A 16,500-nucleotide genomic window follows, 5' to 3' on the forward strand; every position below is an offset into this window, starting at 1 on the left:
GATCTAAGCCAGGGGTGTCAAACTCATTTTAGTTCAGGGGCCACATTCACCCCAACATGATCTCCAGTGGGCCGGACCAGTAAAATAATGCCAGTGAAAAAAGTAAAATTACATGATGATAATGTTTAAATCTACAGCATTTCCTTAAAAATCTGAATAATATGAACAACTTGAAATGTCTTTAGAAAAACCAGTGCAGTTTTAACAATATTCTGCCTCAGTTTATCAGTTTATCATTTACACATATGCATTACAACTTAGATTACAATTACAAACACACAAAACATTTAGTAACAGGTATAATATTGATAAAATTGCATTTACTTTTCTCAAGACATTGCACGTTGTTCATATTTGTTCAGGTTATTCACATTTTTTGTAAAAGGATTGTTTGTTACTATAAACATTTTCATGTAATTTTACTTTTTTACAGTAAAACAAAGATAAAATCTGCAATTGTCATTATTTATAGGTTATTATGATAGTATTTTTCTGATCTGACCCAATTGAGATCTAATTGGTCTGTATGTGTCTGGATGGAACCTGAATTAAAATGATTTTGACACCAATGATTATTAATATCTTCAGCGTAATTTTTGTGTTTCACAAATTCATCCCACGGGCTGGACTGGACCCTTTGGCGGGCCAGATTAGGCCCCTGGGCCGCATGTTTGACACCTCTGATCTAAGCTCTTCTGACGGTGACCATTTTGAAGCCTCTGATGGTGGACCTGATATTTGTGAGTGACAGGTTGGCCTGCAGCATCTTGGTTCCCACCATGTTGGGCACAAATGTGATGGACTGCTCTACTCTTGCTCCAGGCCGTAGGGAAGGCATCCTGCAGAAACACATTTAACATGTGAGACGTATGACACAAGACTCTGAATCCAACTGGTTGGTGAGATCACTTTCATTAAAAAATAAGAACAAAGATGTTTAGATTCAGATCATAAGAGATAAGATAAAATCATATACTGTGAATGTGTGTGAACTTAAATGAACTTCAACATATTTAACCCTTTCATGCATACTGGTCACTACAGTGGACAGTTATTTTACGTCTGTTCTCTTGTATATTCATGGGTTTTGTTGTTTTAGTTCTATGTAAGCCAACACAGTGGACACTTATGCACCATCCCATCCATTGTAATTCATACCATCAATGTGTGTGACGGACTGCAGTTGGACGAACAAGAGTGAATGGTCGGATGTGAATGAATATTTTATTTAGATGGAGTTACAGAAATGCATTTTTTACTGTTTTTTAATGTTTTAGTTTTTGTTAATGTCTGTTTTTTTAATGATAACATCAGCCAGCCCAGGGACTACAGGTGGAAATTAGAACTAGTGCTACAACCTGGTACACTACAGCTCTCCTTTTTAAGGTTAATGTATAATGTGCATTGTCCTTGTCTAAATAAATAAATAAAATGAAAAAAAAAAAAAACTTTCCTCTTCTTGATAAACCTGATCTGCAGTAATATGTTTTAGTGTAAATCAATTCCTAATGAATGAATGAATGAATGAATGTTTATTTCAGTTAAGTACAAAGCACATACATATTAAAACAAACAAACAAACATAAAATTAACACAATTGGTAACTGAAAAAGGGAGAAGCTGAAGCCAGAGGCTAATTTCTGCTTCTCCTATTCCCATCCTTACACCAAGTCCACACCTGAGGTTGCAGCAGATTAGAACTTAAACACAAATTATTCTACATTCGGTTTTATAAGTCACTTTGAAATCATATTACTTTCATAGCGCTTGAGAATTTGACAAATTAAAGCCTTTTTGAAACTCAACAGTGAGCTACACAATTTCTCTTCATCCTTCAATTTGTTCCATAATTTGACAAAAGTAACAGAAACACAGTGATATTTAACGTTTGTTCTTACTTTACATGTTTCAAACACAAACATCCCTCTTAAATTATAATTTCCTTCTCTTAACTTAAAAATTTTCTGAATACAAACAGGAAGATTTTTACTTTTAGCATGAAACATAAATTCCATTGTTTTTAAATATACAATATCAAAGAATTTTAGTAAACCAGATTCTACAAAAAGTGGATTACCTGATTGAAGATAACCCGCTTTGTTTATAACTGATAGCTTTTTTTTGGAGTTTAATAAACGGGTCTATATTAGTTTTATACACATTGCCCCCATATTTCCACACAGTATGACATATATGGCATTACAAGTGAACAATACAATATATTATAATATTGTTATTAGACTGTAATTAACAGTGTTCTTAATCAAAAAGTTAAATTTTTTTGCATATTATCTCCATGAATTGAGTAACAACTAGTATTAGAGTATGATAAAATGTGATAAAATGGTATTAGTGGCTTTAAAAATGTTTTTATTTCATGGTTTTCACACAGTTTATCACTTTCTGATAATGTGTTTTACATACATGTTTCTTTGCTTCAAAAATCAAATGCATGGTGTTCAGCTGAGTGGACATTTTTGTAACTCCATGAAAAATAGGGTCATAAAAAATTTCAGTTGCATTGTTTTTTTCATGCCTAACAAGGAATAAAAACACTCAAGAAAAAAATATTGACTAAGGTTCTCATAATTCATGCATGAAAGGCTTAACTCTTTCATTCACACCACTAACATTCGACACTACCTGTCCCCTCCACCCCCCGTCCCCAGACTGTAACCCACCCCTATATTTTTCTGAGGACCCCACCTCAGCTGTTTTTTCAGTTGACGTACACTCTGTGATACTCTAACATTCACTGCTGATTGTCTTCTGCACTTCATTATAAATATTACACTATTATCAGATCTGCTGCTGTTTGGTTCCATTATGCACCTCCTCAACTTTATACCATCACTATATTGCACTGCTGCTGCTGCTACTGTAAATAGATTAACATGTACACTTTAAATTCTATTACTGTTTATTCCTTATGCCACGTAATTATTCTTATTCTATTTTTACTTTTATTAATTTTTTTTAACCTTTTCATGCAGGAATTATGAGAACCTCAGTTGAGATTTTTTTTCCTGAGTGTTTTTATTCCTCTTTAGGCATGAAAAAAACAATGCAATTGATTTTTGTCTTTCTTTCTTTTTTTTTTTTTTTTTTGCGAACCTATTTTTCATGGAGTTACAAAAATGTCCACTCAGCTGGACACCATGCATTTAATTTTTGAGGCAAAAAAACGTGTATTTAAAACCCATCATCAGAAAGTGAAAACTATGAATTAAAACCATTTTTCATGCAGCTAATGTTTTCTAACATTTTAATATACTTCAACCCTTTCATGCATAAGTCACTCCAGTGGACAGTTATTCTCCAGCTGTTCTCTTGTATATTAATGGGTTTAGTTATTTTAGTTCCATATCAGCCAACACAGTGAACACTTACGCATCATCTCAAATCCTGACATTCAGACCATTACTGTAACTTTGCTGTTCTTGATAAACCTGATCTGCACTAACATGTTTGAGTGTAAATCAATTATTTGTTAGACAAGAAAGGTTTTTTTTGCACATTATCTCGATGAAGTGAGGAATTAATAGCATTAGAATATGCTAAAATGTGAGACGACATCAGATTAGCAGCATTAAACATGTTTTTATTTCATTGTTTTCATATCCCTCTCTGATATTGGGTTTTAAACACGTTTCTTTACTTCAAAAATTAAATGCATGGATATTTTTGTAACTCCACAGAAAAAAAAACTCGATCGCATTGTTTTTTCATTCCTAAGGAGGAATAAAAACACTGAAGAAAAAAATCTTGACAAAGGTTATCACAATTAATGTATGAAAGGGTTAATACTAGTTATTACTCACTTCATGGAGATAATATGCAAAAAAAAAAAAAAAACTTTTTGATTACAAAAACTTTCAAATTATAGTCTAATAACAATTAGCTATTGATTTACACTAAAACACATTTCTGCAGATCAGGTTTATAAAGAACAGCAAAGTTACAGTAATGGTATGAATTGCAGTGTATGTGATAGTGCTGTGTTAGATGATATGAAACTAAAACAACAAAACCCATGAATATACAAGAGAACAGCTGCAGAATAGCTATCCACTGTAGTGACCAGTATGCTTGAAAGGGTTAAATCTCCATTCTCTACATGTCTTGTGCATCTAGTGAACTTACAATAAAAAAATCTTTTAATCTTTGAATCTTAAACGACAAAATATCAGATTAAAACACCTTGCATAACACCAGGCACTTGCAAATGTATTTTAGTCAACGATTCCACTAACACACATGAATGGAAAGTTGCCACACCTTCTTGAACACAAAGAGTAATAAGTACATTGTCTACATTCCTTCAGCAAAGACACACTGTACTTTAAATACCACTGTGTGGCACTCCTGTATTTGAACATTCCCATGAGTTCTAGAGTCATTCATACGGTGGTGCTGACAACATTCATCATAAAAACGGAAGAACAAGAATTCATGAGTCATACCTGAACTGAACTTTGTGCTGGATGAGCCCGGCTCCAGAAACAGACAGGATTCCACTCACTGGGTGGGAAAACGGGTTGGTGAAGGTCAGCGTGGCCATCTGCTGTTTGTTAACCACAGTGGAATCTGCATTTGCAACCTGGAGGAGAAATGTGGGTTAGTGAACAGTGACTGAACACACACTGATTAGTTTAGTAGAGAATCAAGTCCATCTCACACAGTACTATTACTGAAGCACTATGCTTCACTGTTTTTAGGGGAACTTGAAAATGAGTATTTTGATTCCTATTGTACTTTGCAGCGCTGCATTTCTTAGATGAATAAAACTTTTTAATATTTAAGAAAAGCACTGAGTAGTCAGGCTCACATTTCAGATGTCTGAGTTTTTGACAGCTAGAACAGATCCCACATGGTTTCAGTTGAATAAATGCTCATATCATCCAACATGTCATAAACGTAAATAACATAAATAAAATAAAATAGAAGTTGAAAGGAAAGAAGTCCACAAACTTAAAGTATTTGTGTATCAGAAGTTTTTTTTTTTCTTCTCATAACTGAATTAATTTCTTTGAGTGTTTTCAAGTCCAAACTAAGACTTCTTGAGGCTAACTCCACAACTTGTTTTTTTTAATCTACTGGTAAATGTTATTTTTACTGACTGTTTATTGTCGAATGTGTCTGTTGTATGTACTTTAACTGTGTAATCCTGTAACTGTGTGTCATATTTCCTGCTGCATCTCTTGGTCAGGACTCTCAATTGGATATTTCCTAGTTAAATAAAGGTTAAAAAAAAATTACATTCATCATGGGATGAAGTTTCAGATTTATTAGATTAAAGCTGCATAGAAACTAATTCTACCTAGTTCTACCTCCAGCTGCTTCAACATTAACATGCTGCCATGACAGTGATTTGTTCATCATCTTTTACACCCCAGGGCAAGAAGGAGTGATTCTGCGGGTCATTCCTCCCCACAGCCATCAGACTATAGAACAGTTCCCAGTAACCCCCCACCCCTCATCCCTCATATCACACCATGTACGTGTGCAGCCATGAGGATGTAAATATGTAAATAAGATTCAATTAATTTATTTTTATTCTGATTCTTTATTTATATGAATACCAAATTTCTTGTTTTTCTCCTCTTTTTATTTTAATTTTTCACTCATTTGGGGGGGGTGTCTTCCTGTCTTTTTCTCTGCACTTGCTTGCTGTATGTTGCTGTTGTTAATTGTGAAATTTCCCCATAGTGGGATATATGAAATCTTATCTTATCTTATCTTATCTTATCTTATCTTATCTTATCTTATCTTATCTTATCTCATTACTAATATATAAAAGGGACCAAAACAGTACTCTTACCTGAAGACTTTCACTACATTTGGCTGATAATGTACTTTTACTGAGGTAGAAAGTTTTTTGCAGGACTTATTTTTACTGTACTGTACATACTGGATTTTTACACTTCTTTCTTATGATGTACATATTCTTACAGTGTGTTTGTTAGTGTTTTTTTTTTAATATATATTTTTATCTGGCCTAGAGCTACCTGCAAGCAAAATCTCGTTATGTGCACATAATGACAATAAATATTCTTGAATCTTGAATCTTATAACTGAGTACTTTCATTTCGCTGTGTTGGTACTTCTACTTTTGCCACCAGTGGCTGTTGCAGCATCTAAACCAGTTTTGAGTTCAGATTATGTCAGTTTACCTCTATGATGAGCTCTGGGGTAGCGATATTGAACTCCTCTGAGGCCAGAGCCTGCTCCTGAGTGTCCATGTCCTCCAGCACCACTGCCAGGTTGATCAGGTCGTCTCCCACCACATCTTCATACTGAGCCGGTAGGATCTGCTGGTGTATCATTTGAGCTGGAAAGAGAGAAAGAGAAGAAAGTGTGAAATGTATCCTCTAAATAAATTAAAGCTGAACCCGCTAGAGCAGGGGTGTCAAACTCATTTTCTTTCAGGGGCCACATTCAGCCCAAACTGAGCTCAAGTGGGCCGGACCAGTAAAACAATAGCATAATAACCTGTAAATAATGACGACTCCAAATTTTCCTCTTTGTTTTAGTGCAATCAAAATTAAATTATAAAAATATGTACATTTGCAAACTATCCAAACAAAAATGATGTGAACAACCTGAAAAAAAAAACAGAAATTTCTTGAGAAAAATAAGTGCAATTTTAACAATATTACACCTCAACTTACCATTTATACATGCATATTACAGATTGGATCTACAAAGGCACAAAATATTTAATAACAGGAAGAATAATTAAAAATTAAAATTTCACTCTCAAAATGTCATGTTTTTCGCATTTTATTGTTAAAGGATAGTTTGTGAATGTTAATATTTTCATCATTTAATGTAAGTTTTTACACTAAAACAAAGAAAAATTTGGAGTTGTCCTTACTTATTTATAAATGTAATGTAATATTATATTTTCCACATTAAACTAAGAAAATTTGGAGTCATTATTTATAGGTTACTATGATATTATTTTAGTTGAGATCACATTGGTCTGTATGTGGAACCGAACAAACATGACTATGACATCCTTAATTGTTAATATCTTAAGTGTAATTTTTGCTGATTCATCCTGCGGGCCGGACTGGACCCTTTGGCGGGCCGCATTTGGCCCCCGGGCCGCACATTTGACACCCCTGCACTACAGTCTACAGCTGCAGTCATGTTAAAGGTAAGTTACCCTCCATAGGTGCCAGTTGCATAACTCCATGGTTCTCCCAGAAGGTGTCTGAGGGGCTGTGGTTGTATTCTTTGGCTTGGGCGTTGAAGTGCACCTTCATCCGTTTGGTGACATTCTGCTTGTTGATGACTTTTACTGTGAAGTGGATGGGTTCCCCTGCAACAGGAGCTTTTTCCAGGGTCAGGAAGACCACCACTCCATTGGATGAACCTGCTGAAAAAATATAAAAACAGCAAGAAAAAAAATGTAATTCAATAAATAATGGAACCAAACACTTGAAGAACTTTGGAGAATGATCAATGTGGTAATAAATAAATAAATAAATAAGTAACTAGTAGAGGGCAATTCATGTAAATTAAAAATAATAAAATGTCCATATTTCATAATTACCTCTCCTCAGAGTTGAATCTGGTGTTGGGGACCTTCTTGATGAAAGTGTCGGACCTACATTGAAGAGACAGTGCAGTGTAAACATACTCTACAGTGTAACCTTTGGATGAGTCAGTGAGTTACTAAATGTTTCAAGATCATACTTCTGATGTGTTTGTAGTCTCCTGTGATGTTCTGGACTCTGGGAAAACCCACAGCTTTAGTGCAGATGAGGGATCCAACTTTCTCCGTGTCCTTGTTGACGCCAACCACCCTGCCCTCGTTCACTATTATCGTGTGAACGTCAGCGTTGACCTCAGCGTAGACGAAGGGAACGTCAAAAATCAGGTCAATGCGACGGTCCATGATGGCTTTGACTGGAGCAGGGCCGCAGCAGAAGACTCCTGGGGTCAAAGGTGCAAGCGAAGAGGTCAATTTGATATGATTTGATTTGATTTGATTTGATTTGATTTGATTTGATTTGATTCGATTTGATTTGATTCGATTCACTTTGATTCAGTTCAATTCAGTTCAGTAGTTTATTATCATTGCATAAAAAACACATCAAGATAGTGGTTCAAGCATCTTTCAGGCAGATATAGCAAATAAATACAAAGCAAAATGAACTTGCAATGAACTAGCATCAAACACAGGACACAACCTGTTTGAACTTCTCCCCTCCGGCAGGCGATACAGAGCACTGTACACCAAAACAGCCAGACGCAAGAACAGTTTTTTCACTCAGGCTGTCACTCTGATGAACATTCACACGTCATGACCCATCCAGTGTCAGTACCCCCTGACTCCAATTCACCAACTCACAATGTATATTTTGCACTCTTTATAAAACTGTCTAATTTGCACTATGTGAAAAACTCTATTTGCACTACAATTATATATATATATATATATTTTTTTTTTTTTTTTTTTTTTTTACAGACAGTATTCCAGTACATATCCACTCACTATATAAAAACTCCAATTTGCACTCTGTACATATTAAATTCACTGTAAATCTCAACCAATTGTTGTCTTTGTCTCTAGTGGACTGTTTGTCTATATTGTGTCTAGGTCCACATGTTGTCTGGGTTCATGTCAGAACTGTATGTTGTGAGCAATGTTAAAACCGAAACCAAATTCCTTGTATGTGTTCACATACTTGGCCAATAAAGTTGATTCTGACTCTGATGAATGTAACAGTGCAACAGTTCAAGTGAAAGCATGGTTGGCAGAGGGTGAAAGAGGGGGTAATGTGTTCATTCAACAGCCTCACTGCATGGGGGTACAGGCTGGGACTCAATCTACTGGTTCTGGCCCAGATGGACCTGTATCTTTTGCCCGAGGGCAGCAGATGATGTATTGCATGAGATGAGTTAACCTTTTAACCCCTAATGTGTCAGTGGTGAGCATTCTGAATGTATGATTTATTTTAAATACTCATGAAAATTCAACTGTTTGCTCAATATGAAAAATTTCAAAACGTGCCGATAGAATAAACCTTGTTCTTCACATTGACATCTGAGTATGCTCAGTACACCCCCCACCACCTGTGGAATGGGGCAATGGTTTTCCTTGTAGTTATTTGCTTTTACTGGTGTTTGCAGTGTTGTGGTGTTTTTCCTTTTTTTTTTTTTTTTTGTTAATACTGTGTTTCTACTTAGTTTTGACTGTGTAACTACTTGTTGTAGTTCAACCAGGTGTCAAAAAGCAACTGGATTGATTTATTAAAATAAGAGCCCCAAAACAAAAACTACTGGACCAAAATTCAAATACTTGTAGTTGTTCAGTGTGTTCCACTTCACAGTTCATGTTCAACATCCTAAATCTCTTTTTGATATACAATCTGATTTTCACTGAAATAATGTCTCAGGAGTAAAAGGGTTTGACAAAAAGCCAGACACTTCTCCAAATAGGATCAGAAATAGTCTTCACTAACCTCCGCTCCGTTCCTGAGGGGTTGGATCCAGAACCTGCCAGCCATCCATTTCAGATCCCAGATCCGGTCGAGTCATCCAGCACTCAACCCAGACATGAAAGTTCCTGTTGAAGTTGAAGTAAACGTCTGTTAACTAGTATTTAAATACGAAACTGATTTCATTCTGCAACATCAAACAGGACTGACCATATACTGTCCCTGCTGTGATTCAGCTTCTTCCCTGTGTTGCTGTAAAACTCCTCAATCACCAGGTTGTTGTTGGTGTCGTGAGCAGAGTTGAAGTTTGTGACGACGCGACAAGGAATGCCAAGAACTCTCATCACTGTATGATGTAAAAAAATAAATAAATAAATAAACTGGGATGTTGCACCATAGGAAAAAATGACACATTATGCAAACATGGCCCCTACTGTACTTAGGCAGATTAGTCATGAATAAATGATGCTTTTACTTAATGACACGAACTAAAGCCACATTTAACAAATATGAATCAAAATTAAACATATTTCAGTCATTAAATGTAAGTATAAGAATTTCAGTAGAAAAAATCTAATTGCATAATACTGAGTTGGTTAGATATAATAAAGAAAGAGAAATAACACTGATTTATTTTACTGAAAGTGGCTGTAGATACCTAAAGTTACTTATTTCAATCAGTTTTGAATTTACACTTAATTTGGTTGTTTTTGAAATAATATTTGACAAGTTCATAAATTTTAACAATATTGTGATGATTAAACAGTTGGGGTTTTTTCTGTCTCCAAATGTCTAACACAGGGTTTCAATGCTTTACAATGATTTTTTAAATGAATTTTTTATAATATTTATGTAAATATTGTGAATGATAAGAGATTAACACATTTTGACAATAAAGCAATATTGTTGGGTGCATTAAAATGTCTTATAAAATCATCACATCAAAATCAAATCTTATTTATATAGCGCTAAATGATAACAAAAATTATCTAATGACACTTTACATTTAGAGTTGGTCAGAACCAAACTCTTGATCATAAAAATCATAAAATTTGAGAAAATTATTTCAGTAAATCTAATCAAATTTTACTCAAAGTTTATCTGAAATCTAAATATCAACACACTGGGTTCATTTTTATTTAATATTTAGTAAATCTAACTTGATTTTTGATAAATACATCTGTAGTAAGTATATCTGATGAACCTTTTAACATATATTTTAATTTAATATTTTTCTGTTCATCTTCAAAAAATATTACTGATATTACTGGAACATTGTTGCCATAATTTTTAAAGTAATCGCTGGCCTTAATTTTTTTTTTTTTTTTTGGCAACTTTTAGGTTTGGTAATAAAACTTCTACTTTACCAACAGAATAACTTAAATAATGCATTCACTCATCAATCATCACCTGTGCACATGACAGCTGCAAACACCCAGCACTGCCCATACTTGACTGGACTGTAACCAGACTGGACCCAGTGTCTCAGGATGTCCCCGCTCCCTGTCCACGAGGATGGATTCACACCGTCTTTGAAATCACCGGACCAATTCCCTTTCAGCACTCCACGGTCATCTTCACAGTTGATCTACAATTAAAATAAACAAATGGATAACTTTCCACTTTGTGTTCCAGTTCCCATAGCTCATACTGAACTGTGATGCAAGTCTAGGCACATCTGTCATGATCCTGTCTGATTCATAACTTCTTTGATTGGCAGTTGTTCTGTACTAATTATAGTGTGACGTTCCACCCACGGCAGGTGTGTGTTTAACATCTCATAACCTATTCTGCAGCAATGACGCTCATGTTGAAAAGTAATTAAAACATTTGTGAAATAATACATAAGTAACTTGTCTTAGGTTTTTAGACACTCACCATGGCAGACACCACCCGGCTGATGTAAACCGGGTCATTTCGGTTCAGGTGGTCCATTTTTCTGCTCTGCTGGTGCTGAGGGCTGGCCTGGAGCAGATTCAGGCATGCTTCCAAAATCCCAGGCTCAAACTGTACAGACAGGGAGACAGTAATTCACTTTTAATCATGTTTGAGATAAAACTCATTTATGACAAGCTAAAGTCAGTCTTAGGTGAACGAGGTCAATCAATTGATCAATCAGTCAAGGATTTGAATTTAAGTCCATTAGTTTTTGTTTTGGGGCTCTTTTTTTCTAAATCAGTCCAGCTGCTTTTTGGCACCAAAAAGCAGTTACACAGTCCAAACTTAGTGAAAAAAAAAAAAAAAAAAAAGAAGAAGAAATATAACAGCAACACTGCAAACAACATTAAATTAAAAAATGACAAAGAAAACAGTGTAAAAAAAAAAAAGACAAACCATCTATTTCTATAGCGAGTCATCTCACTCACTGCCCTGTTTTGCCCCCCCCATTCAACAGGTGTCAGGAGGGGTGCAATGAGCATGCTCAGATGTCTATGGAAATCACAAGGTCTATTCTCCATCACATTTTGAAATTGTTCTTAATGAGCAAGTGGTTGAGTTTTTATGAATATTTAGAATTAATCATACATTCAGAGCACTCACCACAGACACATCAGGGGTTAAAGAGTTAAAAAGGCAAATGTGGAAACTCACAGATTGAACTACACTATTACAATTAACCCTTTCATGCATAGTGGTCACTGCTGTGGACAGTTATTCTACATCTGTTTTCTTGTATATTCATGGGTTTTGTTGTTTTAGTTGCATTTCAGCACAAAGTGGATACTTATGCATCATCCCATACACTGCAATTCATACCATTACTGTCTTTTTCGCATATTATCTGCATGAAGATAGTAATAACTAGTATTAGAGTATGTTAAAATGTGAGAAAACATCAGATTAGCTGCATGAAAATGTTTTTATTTCATAGTTTTCACACAGTATCTCATTTTCTGATGATGGGTTTTAAATACATGGGTTTTTTTTTTCCTTCAAAAATTAAATGCTTGGTGTCCAGCTGAGTGGACATTTTTGTAACTCCATGAAAAATAAGTTCATAAAAAAATTTCAATCGTATTGTGTTTTTTCATGCCTATAGAGGAATAAAAACACTCAGGAAAAAAATCTCGACTACGGTTCTCATAATTCATGCATGAAAGGGTTAATGTATCTGCCCATTTTTGTTGGTAGGTTTGTGTCAGTCTTACTCTTAGATGAAAGTGTAGCTCGGTCTTTCTAAACATTTTCCAAGTGTGTTCAGTCTCAGTCAGTTTTCATACCTGATCAAAGGACCAAGGTCTGGACACGAGGTTCATCGCTGTCCCCATAAACAGCAACCCAGAGTCGTTCAGGATGTACTCCTCTCTCTGGTCCTCAAAGGGAATATACACACCATCCTCTGCAACAAATACATGTTTGACATTTAATATTTAATATATTCACATGCTGAATTCACCAGTAAAACCCATGGAGTTTGATAAATGGCAGTGGATGGACACACTGGGTTTATGTTCAGTCAATGATATATTTTACTGAAAAAGGAACTCTTTCTGCACTTTTTTCTGTGTTTGATATAATAACCCTCAAGTTTGATCTGAGCTTTTATGAACATCTATGTTCAGTAAATTAAACAAAGGAAAATACCTGATTTATACTGATAAAATGCAAAATACACAAGATAGTATCATTATAAATGGTGATAAATCACTTAAGAAAGGTTAGATATCGAGAAAAGTTCATTTGGGAACTGTCACAAAAGTGGGACTGGGTCTTTACGGGTTAATGCACAATGTCCATAATAAATCAAAGCTGAGGTCAAGTTCATTTATATAGCGCATTTACAACAACGCAAAGTGCCCAAAGTACTGTACAAGGTTATAGGTAAAAGTACAAGACATAATCAAACTAATAAAAATATACAGATATAGAAGATAAGATATACTAAAACATACACTAAAACTAAATAAACTAATAAATAAACAAATTCACAGATAAGAGGTTTGTAAGTGCAGCCTATCACATAACACCCAACTCATGGTTTGTAACAGTGGTCTGTAATAAGTGACTAAACCTGATGAATGAATGAATGCATTCTTCAGTCATGTCCATAAGTACATTTCATGTCAACTTCAACAGCCGCTGTTCTAGTCTTATGTTCTAACTGAAACTGTATTTCCTCACTTACCACGACACCAGGGGTTAAAGAGCAGGATGAACTTTCCAAACGTGCAGCTCCTCTGGCTGTTTTTAGTGAACACACACAGTTGGAATTTGTAACATCCCACAGAAGCAGATGCAGGAGATGAGATGTAAATGGAGGGTTCCTGCAGGTTCAGGTCTTCTTGGTCCATGTAGGCCTTCCAACGGGTGGAGGAAACCGTCTTTGAAAAAGTCACAGGCATCACTGCATACAGGCGGCCTGAGGAGGACAGAGACGAACAAGGGCTCTGTGTTACTGGAGGTTCGCTATGACATCTGAAATTTTTGTAGAGATTCCTACTTGTTAAGGAGCCACAATGAAATAACTATAAATTTGTGTGATATTTGTTTTATTTTTTTGACTTTTTTGGATCTATTTCCATATATTGAAGTACCTTTTAAATCTGGTATTTCTTTTGCCCATTGAAGCTCAAAATAAAGTCTATCTATATAATCAGTGTTTTTCAACCTTGGGGTCGGGACCCCACGTGGGGTCACCTGGAATTCAAATGGGGTTGCCTGAAATTTCTAGTAATTGATTAAAAAAATACAACTTACTAATAAAAAATATATGGTGGGTTGACAGAGACAATCACAATCCATAAAAGACATGACAAACTATGAAGCTGAAACTGAAGCACTGTGATACTGTTTATCTTTCAAATGTTCATTGTGGTCGGTTTCAGATGCTGCAGCTCTTTCATAATTCATAGTTTGAGTTCTTGTTTGTTCAGTATTAATTGTCAGCCTTGTAAATCCAAGCTGGACTGACTGTACATATCCTGACCAAGGAAAATAAAATTCTCACTTTGTGCAGTAATCTACACCTGGATTTACTGCCTCCGTCCATAATAATATACATTATACAGACTAAATGTCATCTAAAATTAACATTTATTTGCAACATAGTATAACAAACTATTATGTGATCAAACACAAATTAATTTTAGCACAAAAATTTCTCCATTTTGAATGTCTAGGGTCACTAGAAATTTGTGAAGTTAAAATGGGGTCACGAGCCAAAAAAAGTTGGGAACCACTGATCTATAATCTATATCTATATTTGTATCTATATCAATATCTACAGCTACGTCTATATCTATATCTACATCTATATAGATACAGATATAGACATAGATACAGATCTGTCACATCTACGTCTACATCTATATTTGTATCTATATCTATAGATTTGCGTAGAATTTTCTTATTGCTTCAGATTACCCAGCATAATTTTGATCTTCACAGAGTCAGTCCTGGGGTTGAAAGGTCGACCCTGTAGCTGCAGAGTGATCCTGAACGGGGCTCCTCGTCGCACCACCAGGGCATCCGAGCTGTCAAAGCCCTCTGTCTTGTGGTTCTCCAGGTTTTCAGACATTTCCAGGTCAACATGTTGTATTGTCAAATCTGAAAAAAAAATAAATAAATAAATAAAAAAAGAAACAAACACAGATATTTAAATGTATTCATTAAATACTGATAGAACTAAAAATTAGAGTATAGAGTAAAATCGTTACACCTTTGGAGACTAATCTCACCTTCCATTTGTTTCTGTGTCTTTTCAAGCAATGCAATAGTTCCCCTCTGTCACTGAGAGCAGCTTTATAAACCTTTGCCCCTCCCACCTAAAGCATCTCAGGTTTGGCAGTGACAAAGTAAACTGGCTTTCATCACCTGTTATGAACACCAAGTCCTGTAAACAAAATATCTGCAAATCATGACACACCCCCTGGTTCAGTGTGATACACGTGATCTGTTTCATACGTAAAGTAGGTCTTGAAAACGCAGGCCTTACGTGATCAATCTGAATAAATAATCAGCACACCAGAAATGGATATGTGAGTATGTTGGGTGTGATTCCTGTAATCAAGCCTGGAGCAAGACTACTTTCTCAAAAGGTGATGTGATAGTAAATCATCTATTCTGATGAACATCCGTAAAAAAAAAAAAAAAAAAAAAAAAAAGAAGCTGAAAAAGTGTAATATTTTATGATTATATAAGGGGCAAGTACAAAGCTCTCCAACCTTACATGAGCTATGTGAACTCTAAATCTAAGATATTTATTATTGTCATGAAAGTAAAATACTAGTATCATTCTGGAAAAATATTAAATTCTACATTCAAACTAAAAGTATGGAATTATTACCAGCAAAATGTACTTTAAAAGCAGTCACTATGGGTTAAATGGTTCCTGCATTTGATTATTGCATAGGATGTTTTTTGATTCATTTCACCGCTATACATGTTTACGGCTTACAAATTTGACTTCATATTGGTAGCTTAACCCTACGGTATCCGGGTGCGCCTTTTAGGCACACTTTGCAGTTCGTTTTAAAAAACTTCATATTATTTTTCACAATTTAAATAAGGTTAGATTTCAAAAGTTGTTCATTTTTGCATTATCTTTAAAATATTGGCCACCAACTAAAATTTGCACATTGTAAACAAAAGAAAATTACAAGACTAGCATCTGTCTCCCAAGTGTGCCTAAAACGTACTATTTCTTCCATTTGATATGTATGATTAGGGCTGACCTTGATTTACAAAAATAAAATCAAATTAGACCAGAAAAATGAATCAATATATAATATTTAATAGTTTGATTTATAGGTGTGCCTTTTTGGTACACTTGGTGACAGATGCTAGTGTTTTTTAGCATTTGACCTAGCACCAAAAATAATAATGTAAATTAACCAATGTTGGAGTTAATCATTGACATATGCCAGGCTGCAAAAATCAAATAATATGTGATTCACTTTTTATGTAGTATATTGAAAAAAATTAAGTTTTTGTGTTTTTTGCATCCAAAAAAACGGTTTGTTTATATTACAAACACAGCATTTAAAGGGTTAAAAATGTGACAGTTATTGAATATTTGGTATTTTTATTTATGGCTTAAGTTGATGAA

At 34.9% G+C, this 16,500-nt stretch overlaps 1 protein-coding gene across 2 annotated transcripts; it reads right to left on the bottom strand.

Moving 5' to 3' along the window:
• Positions 1-562: 562 nt before the first annotated feature.
• On the bottom strand, positions 563-15,242 carry tgm5l (transglutaminase 5, like). 2 transcript variants are annotated; one of them, XM_030134056.1, is made up of 14 exons: positions 15,131-15,242; positions 14,817-14,999; positions 13,579-13,812; positions 12,674-12,792; positions 11,331-11,459; positions 10,863-11,040; positions 9,663-9,798; positions 9,477-9,580; positions 7,705-7,944; positions 7,562-7,615; positions 7,172-7,381; positions 6,174-6,331; positions 4,464-4,600; positions 563-839 (listed from the first exon to the last, which is right to left on the bottom strand). In XM_030134056.1, the coding sequence occupies exons 1-14, from the start codon at positions 15,135-15,137 to the stop codon at positions 686-688; spliced, it is 2,043 nt and encodes a 680-aa protein (XP_029989916.1). In that variant the 5' UTR covers positions 15,138-15,242; the 3' UTR covers positions 563-685. The 2 variants fall into 2 exon arrangements, with proteins under 2 accessions (XP_029989916.1, XP_029989915.1); XM_030134055.1 differs by having other exon boundaries at positions 7,172-7,384.
• Between the last annotated feature and the right edge of the window lie 1,258 nt (positions 15,243-16,500).

Source organism: Sphaeramia orbicularis, chromosome 5, assembly GCF_902148855.1.
Source record: "Sphaeramia orbicularis chromosome 5, fSphaOr1.1, whole genome shotgun sequence".
Classification (NCBI taxonomy): Eukaryota; Metazoa; Chordata; class Actinopteri; order Kurtiformes; family Apogonidae; genus Sphaeramia; species Sphaeramia orbicularis.

What these genes read in the sequence shown, in the direction of transcription:
- tgm5l (XM_030134055.1), bottom strand. An exon ending in GAAGATCAAAATTATGCTGG is followed by an intron (nt 13,813 to 14,816) that starts GTAATCTGAAGC and finishes TGTCCTCCTCAG; the next exon opens with GCCGCCTGTATGCAGTGATG. An exon ending in CCCTCAGGAACGGAGCGGAG is followed by an intron (nt 7,945 to 9,476) that starts GTTAGTGAAGAC and finishes CTTTGACCCCAG; the next exon opens with GAGTCTTCTGCTGCGGCCCT.